A 21,890-nucleotide genomic window follows, 5' to 3' on the forward strand; every position below is an offset into this window, starting at 1 on the left:
TTTGTAAACATCTCCAATAAAGTAAATAGCTATCAATAAACCAAATCTGACACACATAATGAATGGGGATTAACATTCATACATATATGAAAAAAGTGGTTCTTTTCTCCGTTGCCCTTGGCGGGTTATCAACGGCCTTCCAAGGTCACTGGCGGCATATGGATTTTTTTAAATTAAAAAATTTAGGGCAACATTCCCCCCCCCTTTTTTTTTTGGGGGGGGGGGCGCAATGGTGTGTCCCAACTGCTGAAAGTCGCACAACAACAACAACAGTATTTGTTTGATATAACCCACCCCCAAGCTTCTCGCAATTGAATACAGTTGATTGGCAGAAATATACATACATAATTCTAAGTATAAATTGTATACTATACGTGAGTCAGTGAGCGGTTAACAGAAGTCAAGGGTCGGGTATAAAAAAGTGGTATATATTTATGACGAGAAAGAAAGAGGCTTCGGGACGTATCAAGTATGGTTCACTCTCCTTAAAAAAAAAACAAGCTTTCGACATTTTAACGGGTCTTCATCAGGGCTTTTGATATATTTATATGTGTGTGTGTGTGTGTGTGGGAGTGTGTATGTGTGTGTAAAAGAGACAAAGAGGTAATGCATTGTAGTTCCAACAAAGTTTGTTTCCAAGTCCAAATTTTTGACGTAAATCTTACGTCTTCGTCAGGGATACAAAGCGAAAAGGCAAATAAAAAAAGGTACAGACAGTTCTATGGATATGATGGATATCTACTCTCATCGGAAAAAATAAAAGTGCATGTGTGAACTTTAATATCTGTTACTCACTGTTGTTGAGATCCATAACGACAGAAACAGTGATTGGAGATGTTACAACCGATCGCTTCCTTGATAGACCGCAATTTTTGACCTTGATATTGATTACAAATTAATAAAATCCTCTTACATAAAATGGGGAGCAGATTTCATGCAAACACATTATAAGTAATCATTCACACAACCACCCCGCCACCAAATAAATGGATTATTAAAATACATGTATGAATGGATAATAAAAAGAAAGAAATGCAAAATAATAATAAAAATGAGTTAGTTTTTGTTATATCAATGATCTCCCAGATGTTGTTACTGAAAGTAATGTTTATCTTTTTGCTGATGATACCAAGCTTTTCAAGTATATAAGAGATCAGAATGATTGCAATTCACTCCAGAGAGATCTTGACCATCTGAAATGCTGGTCAGAAAAATGGCTGCTGAAATTCAACCCCAAGAAATGTAGTGTACTCTCTATTGGTAACACGCAGGACCGGCAGGAAGCTTTTGCATACACTTTAATGAATGATGCGCTTGAACATGTCACCTCCGAAAGGGACTTGGGTGTTGTGATTGATGATAAACTCAGATTTGAAGAGCACATGCAATCGAAGATAAACAAGTCCAACAGGCTTATGGGCTTGATCAGACGAACTTTTGTATATCTAGACAAAAATAACTTTGCATTGTTGTATAAGTCGCTTGTCCGACCACAAGTTGAGCATGCCCATGCTGTGTGGAACCCCGTACTGAAAAAAAACATATACATTCATTAGAGAACGTACAAAGAAGGGCAACACAATTAGTCCCTGAATTAAGGAAGCTTTCCTATCCACAACGACTTAAACGGTTAAATCCCAACTCTGGCGTATCGAAGAGTTAGGGGTGATAGGATTGAAACATATAAACACTTTAATAATTATGATCAATGTACAAAACTTAATCTAGAAGAAAAATATAGTGAACATATCAGAGGTCACAGTAAAAAATTGTTCATACCAAGGACAAAGACCCAGAAATATAGGAATTCTTTTTATGTTAGAATACGTAAGGTATGGAATAGCCTAAATAATGAAGTTGTCACTGCCCAAAGTGTGAACAGTTTTGAAGCTGCCCTGGATAGATGCTGGAAAAATGAGCCAATAATATATGACTACAAAAGCCCTGTTCCCGGAAGTGAGCCAGCCATCTTGAGGAGAAAAAACCTAGAACTGAATACAGAGGCATAACATGCCTACATTCATAAACTTCCCTAGGTAAAATAATCCAGATAAATAAGAGTCACTATGATATGCGCGCACTAACCAATGTTAATCTCTTAATCGGTTCTTCTGTTGTCGCGAGAACGAGATATCGTGATATGCAGCCTATAAGATATTGATACCAAACTATTTATCAGATCACCGAAACTGTATACTCTATGTATGGGAGCTACGTAACTATTAAAAAAAAATACAGGGGTAATACTGAGGTAAATAACACATATCTCTCATTTCGATACCCTTCTCTTATCTTTCATGAAAAGGAAAGGAATTAAAACCTGAAAATCCTATTTCTTCATGAATCAGTTTTTATTCATTTTATCTAAAAACATTCGAAACGTCACTACAGGTAATAAAATTTAATAAGAGCGACCACATTTTAATTATAGTGAAATAAATGTGAAGAACATTTAGCAAAGAGTAAAAATATTAGAGAGCCAAGGACAATTATTTCTCCCTTTACGGGACATACACCCCTTTTCCTAATTGTTGCGCATAGTCGCGTATAGTATCTATTTTTGCAGAGATGATAGGTGAACATTTTTCATTTTTGAAAGAACACAATACTATGACTCGTCAGGACACCCTCATTCACATAACACAAATACATATATAGATTTATCTCCCCTTTTTTTGTGGGGGGGGGGGCGGGGAGGTGTGCATATGCAATAATAAATGCCCCCGACCCCTTCCCCCTAAATATTGACATTGCAATCAAAGCATTAATAAAATACATAATTCAAGTTGCATCGTGTGTACTTGTCGTTCTTGCATGCACCATTGACTTTACAGACTGAATATTTGAAAAACTATATTGTTCGATTTTTACAACAGAAATTTTAGCTTTATTACCGACACCATACTCGTTTGTGCTCAATTTTCTACTGTCTGTAAAATTGAATCTGATTTATATTACTTTGTATTTTATTCTGAATGGAAATGGAATAAAATAATTGAACTGAATTGAACCATACGAACCTTTAAATTGGACACAGCACAGTTCTTGCAACCACTAGCACGAATATTATCCAAAATATTAGAACCGGCGATTTCTCGAATGTTTTCTTCTTCAGCTTGTGAAGCACAAGTTGCAGAAGGGTAAAGCAAGTCGGCATGGGCATTTGAGGAAACAGGAGGTATTGTTTCTGAGAAATTTCAAACATAAGATACAATTACACTTTTAAAACACTGAGTAAAATTTTACCCAATATTGGGTAAAAAGGGAACATGCATGTTTGCTGGGTATTTTGTTTTTACCCCATATTGGGCTATTTCAACGCACCATTGCGTAAAATTTACAAAATATTGGGTTGGGTATTTTTTACCCAACCAACATGCATGTTCCCATTTTACCCAATACTGGTTTTAAAAAATGGAAGGGAAAGAAGGAAAAAAGTAAAAATTGCACTCTTTCCTGAACATTATATCCAAATCTATCCCCAATTATTTTGTTATTAAAAATGTCATTTTTTTTCTCAATCCGCCATATCTCGTCTCCCCTCCTCATTTTGTGCCAAAATACTGACAAATATGCCTACAGGATTAATTTTATCTAACAAATTGAAATGTAACTTCGAATAGTCAAAGCCTTCCATTTTTCCCCCCGAATATTTTAACTGGTTAGAAGACTTGTTTCTTTTATTATTCATTACACAAGGTTGAGAAGATGCGATACTATATAGTACTAAATCAACCATACTGAAAGCATGAACACATAATCCTAGAAAGGTATTTTCATCATGTTCATCGTTAGTTTTAATTCAGTTTATTTGCATATATTTATGAAAGTATTTTGCAACCTTTTCTCAACTATTCTCCAAATTTTTGAGCAAATTGTATGGATACACACGACAATTGTTCTCTTTATTTTGAAAACTTATAAGTAGGAATAAACACGACTACTGGAAATTGAGATTGGTAACAAATATATAGTTAGCCCCATTGGCATTAATGTTGGAATATTATTTCTGTAGCAAAACAAGCTCATTCAGTATATACTCTCCTTTATCTCAGAGTTCACGGTTGACTGAACAAAGCTTAACCCTAACTCGGCCGGGCTTTTTTGGCCGTTCTGTGGCCGGGGGGGGGGGGGGGGGGGGTTGATTCAACCCCCCTGAGATCTCGGCCGCCGATCACGCGAGCGCCGCAAAAATTTGCACGCTGGTAGTGTGCGATGTAATCTACAAGGCTGTATGGTTACATTTTCCAAAATAATGAGATTTTATTTTATATGAATTAATTATGCTAATTTATGCATAAATCATACTTTTGCTGTAATTCACTAAATAAAGCTTCTAGAATGCTAATTTTTGGTAAAAATATTCATTGTAGCATTCTTAACAATCGCAATGGAAAAAAACTTCGGTTTGGAAATCAATTTCTTATGTATTTTATTGTTTTATGAATTTCTTATCTATTTCCTTGTTTTTCAACCTTTTGTTTTTCTTTGTTTTTTTCACCAGATTTATTGCACAACCTTTTTTAAGCATAATTATGCTAAAATCAATTGATTTTAGCTGTTTAAAGCAAAAATAATCATATCTTTATGAATAAGATGAGAAAACTCAATTTGCATTGACTTTGTACACAAAATCACGTTTTGGAACAAGTTTTGGTCTGACATGCACTTACAAAATGTTGCGTAATTTCGGAACCGCGTACCCGGGCGTCGCAAATTTGGTCTCAAAACATGTGCGAGACTTGAAAGTATAAACTCGGTGAGTGGCTCGGTAAAAAAATTTCGCGCGGCGAAATGATCGCAAAAAATGTTGAGGAGGGGGGGGGGGGGTTGATTCAACCCCCCCGGTCAGTTTAGGGTTAAGGGACAGATATATGTATCTTTTATATGCCCAGCATCAAAAAGCATTGGCGAAACTCCTATAAAATCTTCACTGAGGATTAGTCAGCAACAAATAATTTGCCATTTTTCTGATAAAAATACTGAACATAACGTTGTGGTAGTGTTCATTCGAATTTATTTCCCCTATGTATATATATATATATATATATATACATATATATATATAAATATATATATATACATATATATACACAAATAATGTATGTGTATATATATATATATATATAGACATATATATCTATATGATAAACATACCCCTGCAAGCAGGCAGAATGGCTCTACGGTTGTCATCATCTTCGTGATCCCATTTATAATCTGTCTCTGGACCACAGGAATACAATTCTAACGGCGGCTGAACAAAGCCAAGGTCGGGTGAATCGCACTGAACAGTACATTGTCTTGTTTCTCCTTTACTCCAACAACTCACTGAACCATTCAGGGGGTTTTGAAGGTGAAGGCAACCTTTGCAAATAATGGAGAAAATAAACTTGTCTTAACCAAATGAATTTACATTCAAATATACATGGTGTGCGTGCATGTATGGCTGTTTCATGAGATATTCAGTCAAGATGGGGGGGGGGGGGGGTTGGGACTACCTATCCCATTGATAGCTGTAGACATTTCATATTTCTTGGGAGGGGAACGTCGCCACGTCCTCTGTCCATCTCCGGGTTCGTCGCGCGTGTACGCATGTATCTCTAATAGGAAGATCATCTTATTTGAAGTATGATGCTAGGGACAATAAAATGAGAATTCTGCCTTGCTGCAGGGCCTGTGGTGGAAGTCAGGTACAAATTTATCTAAAATCACAACCGATGGAAAGAGATGTTGTTAAAAATTTTACTGCGATTTGGGATTGAATTCGCTTTCATCTTGTTTATTCCGACGGGGAGGCTCAAAATAGCCTATACATGTATAATTACTATAACTATTTTCAAACCAGTGTTTAGAACTTTGATTGGCAAGATATTGAAGTTTGGACTGATTAAGTGTTATAAAGTTATTTTGATCTTTCCAAGTCGGTTTTCAGAACGGATATTTAGTGCGAACCAGATTCTTAAAGGAGAATGAAACCTTTGAAACAAGATAGCTTGTGTGAAAACAGAAAAATCAAAGAAACAGATCAACGAAAGTTTGAGAAAAATCGGACAAATAATGAGAAAGTTATGAGCATTTGAATATTGCAATCACTAATGCTATGGAGATCCTCAAATTGGCATTGCGACAAAGATGTGTGATGTCACTTGTGAATAACTCTCCCCATTACTTTAGTGTATATTTCACTTAAATTGCCTCTTATAATCACATATATCAGTAGATCACGTGTTCTTTCTATAGGAGGGCATGTAATACAGATTTTTAAAGAATACATCATGGATAAAGTGTTTGTATCACTATAAGAAAAATAAAAAGAAACATTTTTAGGGTATTTTATAGTCCATCAATGGGAAAGTTGTTCACATGTGACATCACACATCCTTGTCGCATTGCCAATGGGAGGATCTCCATAGCATTAGCGATTGCAATATTCAAATGCTCATAACTTTCTCATTATTTGTCCGATTTTTCTCAAACTTTCTTTGTTCTTATTCTTTGATTTTTCTGTTTCGACACAAGCCTACTTGTTCCAAAGGTTTCATTCCTCTTTAAGGATTGTGTAAAGTAAAATCACTCTGAACAATAGATATAGGTCGACAGATTTTTTTTTACCAGGACAGTCTTGAACGTTGCAAATCTCTTCTTTAGCACTTTCTCCAGTACAAGGTTGTCCATATTCATTAGGTGGTGGGTTAGTACACTCCCTTGAAGAGTTTCGAGTTCCACCTTCACAAGATGCGCTACACGTACTCCATGGCAACCAGTCACTCCAACCACCATCAACTAAAGGAGGAAATTACAAACATCATTAATTTGGACTTCAAAGCAACATGAAATATACATTCGCTTAAAGTAATTCAATCGATCTACTTGCAAAGGAATTGACCAATAATAGCCAGGGCCCTGGGAATGATTTTTTTACTGGGGATGCTGATGTAAAGTTGACAAAAAGTTTCACTACAAAATTAAGGTAATTTTAGTTAAAATTTTCCATTGTGGAGCGTTGTGGCCCAGTGGATTAGTCTTCGGACTTTGAAACAGAGGGTCGTGGGTTCGAATCCCAGCCATGGCGTAATTTCCTACTGCAAGAAACTGAACCACAATGTGCTGCACTCAACCCAGGTGAGGTAAATAGGTACCGGTAGGAAGTAATTCCTTAAAAAGCTGTGTGCGCTATGAATGCCTAGCTTAGCCGGGTAATATAGGAGCGTCTTGAGCACCTAACAAGGTGGATATGTGCGCAATATAAATACCCTATATTATTATTATTATTATTATTATTATTATTATTGATACCTTCCAGAATTCTAGGGGGTGCTGGCTATGGAGAATACACGCAGCACCCCCAGGAAAATCAGCACCCCCGCTTCCCTGGGGCCAGGGCCATGATTACAGCCGTGCCTGCGGAAGAGATACGCATTAATTGGTGCATTGCCTCGTATTGAGACCGCTGTTCACATGCCATTTAAACCTGACATGTGGACTCGACTCGGAAACCTGCATTTGCTGTTCGTATGCATAATTCTAAGGTCAATATTCAAATGACCTCCTCTATTGGCTTGTGCGTTTGACGTAAGAAATACGTACAGGAGGAACGATGGCAGGGCGTCTCAATGGCGTTTTTATGAACACGTTCCCAATACTACCCACATACTTTTATTTTTCATGTCCTATTCACGTTTTGCATTATACTCCTGCGCTTTAATGAAAGAGAACGGACCTGCGTTTGCAACGTAACGATTCTGTACTAACTTTGGCTCAGATCACAGAACGGAGATGCATGGCGAGCCACATTGCATGTCCTTCATCGGCTTTGCGCCTTATAAAGCAAGTGCGGATCACAATTAGACGTAAAAGTTTTGACCAAGCCTTTAGAATCATTATGTGCAAGTGTACAATGCTTCAGTGAGGAATGAACCAAACACCTTACCTTTATTTCTGTCTTTGCAGAATGATCGACACTTAGAAACTCAGAAATACCCAAACAACATTTAGCTTGTATCAAAATAATTATAGAAGGGGGGGGGGGGCACGTGTGGTGATAACGAACATACTTCATAAATTTGTTCTATTTATTTCATTATCTAAAAAAAAATGTTCGAATTAGAAATTAAGTTCAAGGCCTTTTGTACACAATGCACTCATCGAAGATTTCATTTTCATTATCAATATCTAAATGAACTTACTTATTTCATGCTCACAAAGCTCTCCTAAATATCTATCAGGACATGAACAATGAATAGTCCCATTCATGGTTGTGCATGTTCCTCCATGCTCACAGCTATCAGTGTTGCATAACTCTATGAATCTTTCACAGTTTACCCCTGTATAATCTATAAGGCACGTGCAGGTATAAGAACGGAGTTTGTCCACACAAGTTGCTCCATTCAGGCAGGGATTCAGGTCTTCGCATTCATCAGTATCTAAACAGAGAACATCGGTGAAGAATACCAGGAAAATCAAGACAGTCTTTTATCAGTAAATGTTGAATCCTATTCTATCTATTTATTCATTAGTGCTGGTGAATTTAGATTACACCCCCCATAAAACACTGTGTATTCGTTTTACTTTCTCTCCCACTTTGGACTAGTCGTTGAGCTGTGTCGGAAGCAGATTGTCTCCTCAAGAAGCATCGAATGGGAAGAGTTCATATGACAGAAGTCTTAGAAAACAGTAATCATGTTATATAATATATATATATATACTCACACACACCCACACACACGCATATATATATATATATATATATATATATATATATATATATATATATATATATATATATATATATATATATATATATATATATAATATTCACAATATTCACAACTCAACAGCGATTGGTAGAAGTAAACTTATCATCACACACTATATATATATATATGTGTGTGTGTGTGTATTATATACTATATAATTCACTGAATTTTACCATATTTACTCCAACTCTTATTGGATTTTGACTTTATAGACACTTTGTCAGGACATATACGACGGTTTGTGTCCCACGCATTTTCGTTCATGACATTGGCGATTTTTTGAGATTTTATTTATTTTTTATTCTGAATCTCGGTATAATGAACACTTCTGTAACATCGTTGAATAAGAATTACCATTATCTGCACTGACCTTAACAAATGGCGAATACTAGTACTGTTAAAACTTGATCCTAAAGTAGCTGTTTGGTAAATTTTCCGTCGCAGCCTACATTAGTGACAACAATACCGACATCTATATGCACAGAGCCATAAAAAATATTGTTCTCTCCAGTCAATAGAAAAAATAACTATTAGGGACATATCTAAAAATGTTACCCTTACCATCACACACTGAAGGGGTCACTGCAGTTGTAGGAAAATCCTGATGAGAGTCAAAGTTCGTCCATGAAATAATGTTCCCATACAGCTGTGGCAAACACTCCGATTTGATTCTCGTTAACACATCCTCTGGTATATATCCACTCCATACATTGATTCCAGTTATGAAAATGGAATCTATGACCAAATGAACAAAAGAAAATGTTCTGTGCCTTATCTTCCCTATGAAAAGAACAGTGTCATACAGTATGCTCGCAGTGTGTTTACACAGTGGAAATGTGATTCACACTGTTAAGATATTCAAATTAACAGTGTGGAGATGATTCACAGTGTGGGCTCCCCTACACTGTGAGTATCCACAGACTGTTCACCTCGTGGTCTGTGAAATGACTCATATTTAACAAAGTAAAGGTAATTTCTCCTTGTGTTCCACGCTAATCAATCCTGTGGGACACACTGTGGAACACTTTTTCCCAGTATGTTTGGTGAAGGAAACACGTGTTTGTTGTTTCAGCACACAGTTACCTGCTTATGGAAAAAAAAACTGAAATGAGTTTAAAAAGAAATCATGGTGAACTTATCGTGTCCACAGTAAAGTACACAGCAAAAAATGTGGTGTTAACCGGTGTACATAGAGGACCACACCAGTTGTTTTACACCGGTGTTAAATTAGTGGTGTTAGTTTTACACCCATAAGTGTTATTACAACACCTTTGGCTGTTACATTTACACTATTTGGTGTTATGTTCAATCTCTAGAGTGTAATTCTAACACCTCAGGGTGTGGTCCTCTATTAACACCAACTGGTGTCAGTTTTAACACCACAGTTTTTACAGTGTATTACTGCCCCAAAACAAGATATTGCATTGTTTATATGCATTTATTACTGACCTATACGTAGCTTCCGATTGCCCATGGAAGAAAATAGGCACTCCCTCTCTACTGCAAGAATGGTTAAGGGTTCAATAATCATTAAAATTCATACGTTGCAAGTGCAAGTATTGAAACACCATCTTGTTTTGATTACGAGAAAGTTTAAGATTTATTTCACCTATGAGTATAATTTCATATTATTTGCTTTCATTGCCACATAGCTAAATCATGGTAATTCTTGTACCATTAGAATTGCAAGAATTACATTCTATTGCAAGCAAAGTTTCATTTATTGGAATTTCATACCCTCCTCGTCCAGCTCATTTGCTCCAACATCAAGCTGCAGTTTTCCTGAAAGACTATGCTGAGACACATCGCCACCTCCACTCATAACCTCAGAACCATCGAAGAGAACCAACCATCTTCCAGTGCGGATAAATACAAGCAACAGATGATGCCAACGGCCATCACAAATCGAGAGTCCATCAGATGAATGATTCCGACTTAAAAGGGGAAAATTGAAGAATTTGTACTCTATTGATCATAAAAGCAATATGATATATCACTATAATTAATGACAATTTGCCCAGGGAAGTTAAACCAGTTGATATTCAGACCTCATGACACCAAGATAAAATCATATATCTTAGTTGAAGCTATATACAAATTTGAATTCTACATGCGTTTTTGGTAATTAATGGGGAGTGAACTGACCAACATGCCATGTAATATCTAACCGACCGTTTGTTATTAATAACTAGTCTTAAATATGTAAATTTCGAGATAACCATCAATAATACAGAGAATTAATTAGCCTATAATTTTATTCATACAGAGAAACTAAAATGAAATATAATTTCTTCCCAATGGCCAACCGCCTGAATGATCTTGTTTTTGTAAATATACAGCAGTCTTCCAATGTTTATTTTATGTTGTATGTTAGACATTTTTTAAAGTTCCAACGCCATTTGAATCATACTACATGTTCGTTATATCATGAATATTTGTGATGTTTGCTCTGGAGGAAAAAAATCAATACAGTATGAATAACAAAAGAAAATACAAGTGCTGGAGTGAAAGAATTCAGATTAAACTAACATGTTTTCTTTGTATATAATGTTTAGAACAGACACATGTAAACCACATATGCAAACCTTTCACTGGCCTCCTGTAATTGGTCATGAGCACTAATAATTGGCAAGTAGTATGTCGAAAGAAAGCGCTCAAAAATCAACATATTATGATACATTTTTATGAGCAGCCATGCATTCATTATTAATATTTAATTAAGTAATAATGTAATATTCTAACATTATCCATACCGTACTTATTATTTGTCGCAAATGTAGAATTCTAAGACAGTCACTTACGTTGCCTCTATGAACATGACATTACAAGGATTGTAAATGCCAAACCGTAGAGTCTCCAACCCAAAACTAAGGAGTCGACTGTGGGATGATGTAATCTCTGCAGTAGCCCACAGAGATACAGTTACATTTTCCGAATCGGTGCTCACATCAGCAGAAAATAGGGTCGACGAAGTTTGGTGATCCAACTTAAGGTCATAGTTGTCAGGAATAACTGGGTTATAAAAGTAACACATTTCATTATCAATAAACATCATGGCAATTATAAACAACTGAAGATATTGTAATGAACAGACACTATTTACCTACCATGGGAATTAATATGCATTTCAAATTGAAAAATTAAATAATAGCACCATTAATTTAGCGCAGCTACATTCTCCTGCGCTTAATACAAAGTATTATGTTGTCATCCAGGCTTAAATTACTTGTGAATTGGGTGAGATTTCCCCCTTTTTACTGTCTCCGCGTTCGAAAACAAACTGGCCATGAAACACAGCCTTTATACATGAAAATGGCTGACTGAACGTAAGTTTTGTATTAAAGAACACAGTGCTTGTGCAAATGAAGATATGAATATTGTACCCAGTAGCGGACCATGACCCGGAGGAGACAAAGCATTGGAGGGGCACTGTATTGTTTGTGAACAATGCTGTGCCCCTCCAATGCTTTGTCTCCTCCGGGTCACGGTCCGCCACTGATTGTACCTGTTCCACACTTGTCTCCTGTATACCCTGGGGGACATGTGCAGATATAAGTTCTGAAGGCGTCCGTGCAGGTTCCATTGTTCTTGCATGGGCTTGACACACAATAACTTACAAGTTCTTCGCAAGTTGTACCACTGAAAGGCGAGAGATACATATAAAATCATCGTACAAGCAGCTAACTTCCATGAATTCTTTGTATAACAAAGGTGCATGATCCCTGGATTCAGAGGGCACCTTTTGACATCCGAAAATGCTGCCGCGGCGCCAGCTGCCCATTGACACCAAAATTTTAAACGCGTTGTTCAAGCCCGTCGCTCTTTCACTGTAACAGCTATTGTTTAGACAAACTTAAAAGTTTAGACATCAATTGTCAGAGCGACGTGCTTGAACCATGTGTTTTAATTCCAAACAACGTTTATATTGGGCATTAACACCCGCGATTGAAATTGGTAAGTAAATCAACGATGATACCGTAAGCTACAAAGATCATAGGGCTATGATTTATCAAGATGATTTAAGTCTTGCAAGTACAGGTGAGTTACTGATACTGATGAAAATGAATATCTGATAGATACAAGCTTCTTATTCATCCGTCAATTTCAAACAAATACAGCAAATAGAATACCTGGAACATTATTGTTTAAAAAGAGAATACAAAATAAATTAAAGGCTATGTTCTGTCGTGGTAATGAAAAAAGTGGCTAACACCAGAATTCTCTGGTTTAATAAAAAAAAGCCCAAACAAACCAACCAAGTTTTTTTTTTCCAGGAGTCTCACCCCCCATAGTACTCTCTACAAGTCATTATCCATCTCCTTACCTAGAAGACGGATAATGAGGATAAATAACAATAGGGATAAAAAGAAGAGAAGAAAGCTAAGGGATACAACGATCATAAGAGCCTATACATAACTACGTAGATTCAAGAGTCGCTTTAAAAAGTACTATGAGAACTGAGCACAAAAAATTAATCTAAATTCTTAATTCAAATGAAATACACACATTTGATTTGAATCATCAAGAATGTTTGTCAAATGAATATAATTCACAAGGATAACAATAAACTTCGTTATGTTTGTTTGCTTGTATATTTTTATACAAATCGATTATTACTGTATTGTAGTTTGTATATTATGACTCATATTTGTAGTGTTTTAACAGGGCCTCATGGAAGACCGCAAATTTGGTTGATATGTGCCACCCTGTATAAATAGCAGAAATAGATAGATCATCAAAAGTGGAAAATGCGAGTTTTGATGGACAAATAACGGCAAAATGTTAAGTACGAGATAACTGGACAATGCTTACTGGTAACCTTCAGGGCACTGGCAATCAAACCTGTCTGTTCCTTCTAGGCATTCACCAAAGTTGTGGCAAGGGGAAGACGAACATTCCAAAATATCAATTTCACACATCTTCCCAGTGAACCCTTCATGGAAAAAAAAACAAGTATAGAAAAAAATAAGGATGATGATGAGAATATTCTCTGTAATGACAATCAAAAGGCTGTGAGTTTACTTTATTTATTTATTTTTTTTTTAAATACTTTTTTTTAATGTGTTAAAAGAGATAACCAGTATAGGACAAAATAAAATAGGAAAAGGAAATACGCGTCCCCTTTTCCATCTTACCTCAACCTGTCTCTCAGTCAATGAACAAGTCTTATCTTCAGACTAAGCTTTTAAGTGAGTGAAATTTTTTTAGATATTAGTGGCGATATTTCTTTCTTTGTTCATCCATCTTAAAGAAAATGTTCTCAAGATGGCATTTTGTGTAATTATCTAAATTAATTAAAAACTATTTGTCCTAACGCTAAGTTTCACTGTTTAGGTAGCCTATGCAAAGCGACAGTTCAATAAACATATACTGTATTCTGTGTATTGCATTGTTTATCCATTACGTAACTGTATTGTTCATTGATCATTTTCTTGGATTGTTATTATAGCGAACAGATATGGAAAGGCGGGTACATGTGGGTTTTTTTTTCTTGATATTGTAATACCATTCGCCGATTTTTTTCGATATCTTTTCTTCAGGTTGTTTTACTCACTCACGGGCGCATTAGGAATCAAAATGAGTGAACACACCCTAAGCTTCATAATGACAGGTCATCTGTTATATTTGCGATTAATTTATGTTTAAGTGTTGTCTAGAAAATTGACAAATAAAGACTAACCACTTGCGCAGATGCATGTAAAACTTGATCTTCCATCAATGCAGGTCGATCCATGCTGGCAACGATTCAAGAGACAATCATCAATCTCTTGGTCGCACAGCTTTCCAGTTATACCTAATGGACATATACAGCGGTAGCTATTCCACTGTATCAGAAAGTAAGAAAAATTACCATTGAAAACGTTAACATCATGACCACATCAATTCGTCAATATTTGCTATAAAGTCTTATGAATTCCGAAAAAGTACAAAGATTTTTTTCTTTTTTCGTTTTACTTATACCTCTTCGTTGTTTTAGAAAAAACATTATATCATCACCTGCACAAAAGCATGAAGAAAATAGCCGAACGTTGAAAATAATTTTTTTGACAATAAATAAGCCATGGACGACTAAAACAATTAAAGATCACACCTTTTTTCTAATAATGGAATTAAAGACTATTGACTTGAAGTCCATGATTTTTTCATGACCGATTCTACTTGATCTATGTATCTCTTTATGGATGCATTAAAAGTCTTTTATACTGCAACCATTTTTATGTTCTTCAATAAAGTTCGTAATTACGAAATAAAAAAATACTAGACTGACTTGAAAGTTATTCATTTTACCGTCATAACATGTAGTGTACTAGTATATGCCTTCGAATTTTCGGGTTCAATTTTGGGGCCCTGTTATGTATTGGTATCTAGTCATCTCAATATTATTTAGCTTGCAGGTGATGCTTGTGGTTTCCAGTTACATGTAAGCTCACAAATACCAAAATAATAAATCACATTTTGAATAAGGCGTACGCCCCAATCACTCAATTAAGTCAGTCAAATAAATGAATAACTTTGATTTTTCACGCCCTTTCCTTTCGACCTTTTCTCTTCATCTGCTCTGACCCCTTCCCTCCATCCCTTTTTGTGAACCTTATCGCATTAATAAAAGCACTAATGGGCCATTCTTGGTCACGTGTGTGTCCGGAATTATGACAAATCTTGACTTTAATTAGATATAAATAAAAAAAAATTTGAGAGATTTAGTAATTCAAAGGTTATAGAACATTAACATATTTTAGTCAGCTATCATTTGGAAATATTTTTTGCTGTCTCCAATATGCAGATTCAAGGTCAGAGCTCAATAGAAGTTGGTCACGTGTGTGACTTCACACAGAAAAAGTTAAATTTTATTTTGAAATTCCTGTGAAATTCCAATTTCAAAATGTAATTAAGCTTTCAAAATCATCATATATCATCATAAATCTCAATTTTTTTCAGATTTATAACTAAATTGAAGTCAGGATTTGTTATAATTTCGGTCACACACGTGACCAATAATGGCCCTAATCGCTATTTCCTGGTGAAATACAGACATTAGTTTACCTGGTCTTGACACGTAGAGCCATGAGCACAGAGATGATTTTCGCAGTCATCGATGTTATATTCACAGGTTTCCCCGTTGAAACCAGACAGGCATTCACAGTGGAAGCCATCTTCATTGAGAATGCACACACCTCCATTGTGACAAGGGTCGTTATCACACAGTGTCGACTTCAGCTGACAATGTGATCCATAGGATCCTTGAGTGCATTGGCAGCTGTAGCTATTGGTCCCATCAATACAAGTTCCTCCATTTTCACAATTGCGATTGACGCAGTCATCGATGTTGACCTTCCACAGAAAAGAAATAAATAATTTGGCAAACCCTTTTTTACGAGTAATTGAAACCACATGTAACACCGTAAGAATACTAATGAAACAAGTTAGGTATATATATTTATATATATATAGATATATATATATATATATTTTGAATTTAATAAATTCATTCCTGAAGAAGGGCTATGACCGAAAATTTGGAAGATTATGTCTCCTCACGGCGTTTCTATTAAGTCTTCATTTGTTTCTTATATATATATATATATATATATATATATATATATATATATATATATATATATATGTTCTCTTCATCCATTTCTTTCACACACTATATATATATGTGTGTGTGTGTGTGTTTGTGTCCAATCAGATTGTAATTTTCTTAAAACAGATATTAAGTCATGGAGTTCATTGACAAATCTTAGTTAAGCTACCCTTTTTGCATTTTCGGTCCCGTTTTTTAATGCATCTTTGCATGCATGACTGACTGCAAGACAATATACGGATTGTCGTAAATGTCGGCAAGTCCCTTGGTGAAGAATAAAACAAATTGTGAAAAATGTAAAACTTATGTGCACACATCCAACACCTAAGCACGCATAAGACCCATCCATCCACCATATACAATGACACACACTCCCGTACCCAAACATGACACCAGACTCATGTTAATCTTGTATTCAAACAGCCCATATCTTACATTTTCGCCCAATTCGATTCATTTTGATACATTTTCTATTAATTTCAACATATGATCTTTAAGAGTGCGAGTAAAAAAATGTTTTATTACTCAGCATCATTTGTAAATTTCATGGTACCAATTGTATTGCCTTTGAAAATGATCCAACAGAACGTGCTCAGATTATTCCATTTCGTTTGGCAAGGGAATAAATGAAAGATAACGCAATGGAATCACGATACTTACGTCGCATCGGTCACCCGTGAAGCCTGGTTGACATTGGCACGTGAAACTCCCCCATTGGTTGATGCAGCTTCCATCATTCAGACACGGGGATGGTGACTCTGCACACTCATCGATCTCTGTCTCACATCGTGATCCTGAGAATCCAGTCTTACAGGTGCAGAGGTAACTACCAACTAGATTCTCACAGTGTTCCGTATTCTGACGTACGCATGGTCTCTTTCGACAGTAATCTATTTGCCTCCCGCATGTTGTACCTGAAAATCCTGAGGCACATTCACACCTAAAAAGAAAAGATACAGTGTTCACATTGGTAGCAGCTGCCCTCGTAGGTCTATTATCAGTGTATACGTTTGCATATATATATATATATATATATATATACATATATATATATATATATATATATATATATATATATATATATATATATATATAGTTCAGGAAAACAATACTTGATTTGAATAAATCGTTGACCAAATGCAAACACACTCCGTTCCTTCATGCTTTCAGAATTATCAACTGTCTCAGAAGATGGCCCAATGTTTTTAGATCATGTTCGGGGAAAATAATCAAGTCCCCACATCAAACCTAAAACTCGTCATCAAGAATATCTTATAAGCTCATTATCTTGGAACCGTGCAATGTCGCAGAGCTCTATAACTCCCGACCAAAACATTGATTACATACACCACTGCTAATCTGGAAATATGCGAATAATGAATAATAATGTGAAAATTTCTTTTTTCGTTTTACATTACCGATATTTCACTTTTAGGTTCTCACAGTTTCCTCCATTTTCACAAGGATTTGGGCTACACAGGACATCCTCAGAACAGGTGACTCCAGAGTATCCAGCAACACATTCGCACTTAAAGGAACCTGGACCATCAGTGCAACTTCCCTGTTCACATGGACTGCAATGTTTGTTTAGGAATACAAAATAATACACAGATTTATGTAACTATGTATCCGCCCGTGCTATTAGTATTGTAACAAATAGTAAATGTCGTTCTGAAAACGACATGTTTGTTTTTTACGTCTCTAGCGCGATTAATACTTATAATCACTGAATCCTAACTATACTTGCATGCATATATCCCCCACGTTCACTTCCAAGACTTTTAAAACTAAAAGACTGATGACCAATGTGAACGAAAGGGCGATAAATCATACAATATGGATAGGTGGTGCCTTCTTAGTTAAGACATCAATTCGATGTAGAACCCCAGGGATAAAAACAATCATTCCTAAATCGGGACGAATCATACACAATCGAGGATTTTGTTGATTTATTTTTCTCTTCATTTTGAAATGTGGAAAAATATTGCTACATAATCTAGAACTTGCATGTTCCCCATCTAGCAACCTGCCTATTTGAGGGACAACTGATAAAAAGGACCAATATTGATGGATCATTAACATTTTATTTGCAAAAAAAAAACCATTGTCAATGATCAAGCTCAATTGTTATATGATGTACTACTTGAATATCCTTGCGAATCGCATTTTTTTAAAGGTTGCCTTTAAAACATTTGTAGAACATTCACTTACTTGCTGTTACATTCATCTTGATCAACTTCGCAGTGTATTCCTTCAAATCCCTGCACACAGTCACACTGATAAGATAGCTGGTCCTTTACACATGAACCACCGTTCAGGCAGGGCGAATTAGCACAAGGGTCGTTCAAGTGTTCACACAACGTACCTGTAGTAAAACATAATTATAGATAACCTCAACAGGAGATGGGCTGACACCGAGCATCGTGGTCATGTGATACAATAGTAATGACACCAACAACAACATCGATAAACAATAAGACAAACTGTTTAAAGGGCACATTCCATCTAAATATGCTGAATGCATTTCTGAGGAACTCAAACGACATCTGAATAGCTGGCAAGTATGTAATTTTAACATTGATTGAATAAATGGATGCCCGTCAACGGATGTCGTGTACAGGTATAATCGACGATTGTAATCTGACACTAACATACAATTAAACAATACTGACTAGCCTTGAAGGGCACATCAAACCATATCGCTTGCAATCAAATCACATTGACCCTATATAGTCTTTAGACAAGCGAGGCCAATATGGTTCTTTCAAGGGCAATATATCTAATATATCCCCGAAATAAGAGCAAGTCAATAGTTTTATCATTATCCAATTCAGACAACAAAATCATGAAAAATTGAGCAATTTTACTTTTTTTTGTATCTATCCTGTAATTTTCACATTAGAAACTCTGGGATTTACCATTGTGACATTATTTAGGTCTCGTCTCTGAGGACACATACCCGATGTTGTATTAAATTATTGATGATTTACCAAAGTTAAGACATGATTTAATTCATCACTGTGAATATTTACAGTCAATGTAAACAGATTAAAAATTTTTGCTTTCACATAAGACTACTGTAGAGAGTGTGTTTATATAATGAGTTAACGCAGTCAATATTCCCTACCATAGTATGCAGGTGGGCATTGACACTCATATGTATCCGAATCTCCGCTGCATGTCGCTCCATTTAGACAAGGGTTTTGTGCATCGCAGAAGGTAAGCACGTCCTCACATCTCGGTCCAGTGTAACCCACATCACATAGGCACGCGAAGGAATCAGTCTGTTCAATGCAAGTTGCATTCAGTCCACATGGAGTGTCATCACACCGTCGTATTACTTCAGAACAGGTTTCCCCTTTAACATATAACAATTTGCATATTCCTTGTACTCATATCATGACAGCTTTAATAGATGACAAGAAGAGCAAAAGGATGCGAGGAACAAATTCTAACTTCAAATTATCACGAGAATCATCTGAACCGCTGTTCGAAAGATACAAATGTTCATGTCAAATGAACTTTTCCTTTTAAAACGTATGAAATACAACTTTATAGTGGGGTGACATAGCGACATAATATACATGTACGCGAACTGTGCCCTTTGGGTGATTTGAACTAAATTTAACAAAGTAGATGTTATACGAACAAAATCACGTTTTGAAAACTTCTAAAATTCTGCCAATCATACCGATGGCGTCTGCAGGGCCATTTTAAAGTCGCCAATTTGACAATTTTCCTGTAAGCATGACCTATTTGAAAAGTGGTAAATAGATGTAAGAAATGTAATCAATTCGTTCCCACGTTGCAATTTTCCAGTAATGTTCTTTTCCTTGTATCAACTCTTTTCACTCCTTTAAACTAACTTTTATTCCTTTCATTTTTATTCTTATTTGTATTAAGCCAATATAAATTTCCCAGTCCTTTAATTAGATCAAAATACTTTTCAATTTTTTTCTTATTCGAAATCACATCACTCTATAGACGTCATGCCAGTGTGATTTCTTTTCTTGATATTTGACGTTTCCTTTAAATTATTTTGAATATAAATTATCGCCATACCGCGTTATTTCGAATACCGCTTTTATTCCAAATCAAAATCAAAATCTACGGAAGTAGATTTCCTAATCTTTTGGTGAGATTGAAATACTTCTTTTGTACTTTTTTATTATTTAAAATCAGATCACCCTATCTGCCTCCCCATAGAAAAAAGCAATATCTACATTTTGCACAATTTGAGATATTGATATTAAGCATTTTATATTTTTTCGAGACCGCTCAAAACTATTATATTTCTCAATATTTTTTATATTTTATGTGCCTCTTTCAAGCCTCCCCCCCAATAAAAACAAATACTGATGTTGCTGTTTTGTGAGATATTGAAGAAAATGAAGATTCTTTGGGGGAAGTCGATGCTAATGCTCGGTATCCCAACGAAAAAAACGCAGTATTTCGTCATTACCATTAAATAATGTATCAATGTTTAAATCAAAGGAAAATAGTAGCTTACAAAAACGGATGGCGCCCTCTGCCAAGAAGGGCGCCCTCTGCAGTAATGTCCCTCAAAATAGTAAAAAATTACTCAATAAATTCTTGTAAAGTTTATAATTATCAAGTCTCCTGAGTTGCTGTGTTCATCTGCTTTAACTCTGTAAGGTTGATATAGTACACAGCGTTGTATAAAATCTTTAACAGCGTTTTCACTATGTAAGTCACATACCTTGATAACCGACAGGACAATGGCAGATATAATTAACAGATTCGTCCTCACAGGTTGCTCCGTTTCGACATGGATCTGGCTGACAATAATTCACTTTGGTTTCGCACCTTTGTCCTATGTATCCCTCAGTACAGGAGCATTGGTATGCCAATGTTGTGTTGTCAACAGCTGAGCACGTTCCTCCATTTCTGCAGGGGGAGTCACTGCAAGCTGTTCTAACTTCTTCACAGTGCTGCCCGGCATAGGCTTCATCACATGCACAGATTACGCTGTCGCCTAGATCCTTGCATGTACCACCATTCTGGCAGTTCCAATCAGCACACAGATCAATGTCTGTTTCGCATTCCAGACCGGTAAATCCAGTTGTGCATGTACAGGTAAAACTGTTGATACCATCGATGCAATCGCCGCCATGTAAGCAAGGGCTACTTTTACATTCATCAATGTTAATAGAACATGTCGACCCTGTATACCCTGCGTTACACTGGCAGGAGTAACCACCTAATGCAAGTTCAGAGACTATGCAGCTTCCATTATTTTCACATTGATTATTTAGACAGTAATCTATTTCGTCTGAACAGGTTTCACCACCAAATCCAAATGGGCAAGAACAATCAAATTCACCTATGCTGCTCCTACAGGTTCCACCATTCGCACATGGTGGTGGATCGCAGTTGTCTATTTCTGTCTCGCATACGTTGCCTGTAAAAATTAAAACAGAATAATGCCGCATTCCCATGACAAAAAGAAGCAGCTCAGCAGAATGAGTTTTAAGTAAATGAGGTACTTTTAATGTCGAAGTATATAGACTTGAATATACCGAGGT

General features: G+C 36.0%; 1 protein-coding gene across 1 annotated transcript in view; it reads right to left on the reverse strand.

The window, feature by feature from the left end:
- The window catches only part of LOC129274174 (sushi, von Willebrand factor type A, EGF and pentraxin domain-containing protein 1-like), an 84,619-nt gene that overhangs the window by 11,213 nt on the left and 51,516 nt on the right, over positions 1–21,890 (reverse strand). Inside the window, exons 32-48 of the mRNA XM_064108260.1 lie at positions 21,065–21,766; positions 19,472–19,702; positions 18,556–18,709; positions 17,763–17,918; positions 17,005–17,284; positions 15,801–16,088; positions 14,437–14,581; positions 13,569–13,689; positions 12,262–12,395; positions 11,558–11,768; positions 10,494–10,690; positions 9,318–9,491; positions 8,187–8,423; positions 6,613–6,783; positions 5,158–5,364; positions 3,021–3,187; positions 796–877 (exon numbers count right to left, since the gene is read on the reverse strand). Coding sequence (XP_063964330.1) covers positions 796–877; positions 3,021–3,187; positions 5,158–5,364; positions 6,613–6,783; positions 8,187–8,423; positions 9,318–9,491; positions 10,494–10,690; positions 11,558–11,768; positions 12,262–12,395; positions 13,569–13,689; positions 14,437–14,581; positions 15,801–16,088; positions 17,005–17,284; positions 17,763–17,918; positions 18,556–18,709; positions 19,472–19,702; positions 21,065–21,766 — 3,657 coding nt within the window. The remainder of the gene's footprint in view (positions 1–795; positions 878–3,020; positions 3,188–5,157; positions 5,365–6,612; positions 6,784–8,186; positions 8,424–9,317; positions 9,492–10,493; positions 10,691–11,557; positions 11,769–12,261; positions 12,396–13,568; positions 13,690–14,436; positions 14,582–15,800; positions 16,089–17,004; positions 17,285–17,762; positions 17,919–18,555; positions 18,710–19,471; positions 19,703–21,064; positions 21,767–21,890) is intronic.

Source organism: Lytechinus pictus, chromosome 13, assembly GCF_037042905.1.
Source record: "Lytechinus pictus isolate F3 Inbred chromosome 13, Lp3.0, whole genome shotgun sequence".
Classification (NCBI taxonomy): domain Eukaryota; kingdom Metazoa; phylum Echinodermata; class Echinoidea; order Temnopleuroida; family Toxopneustidae; genus Lytechinus; species Lytechinus pictus.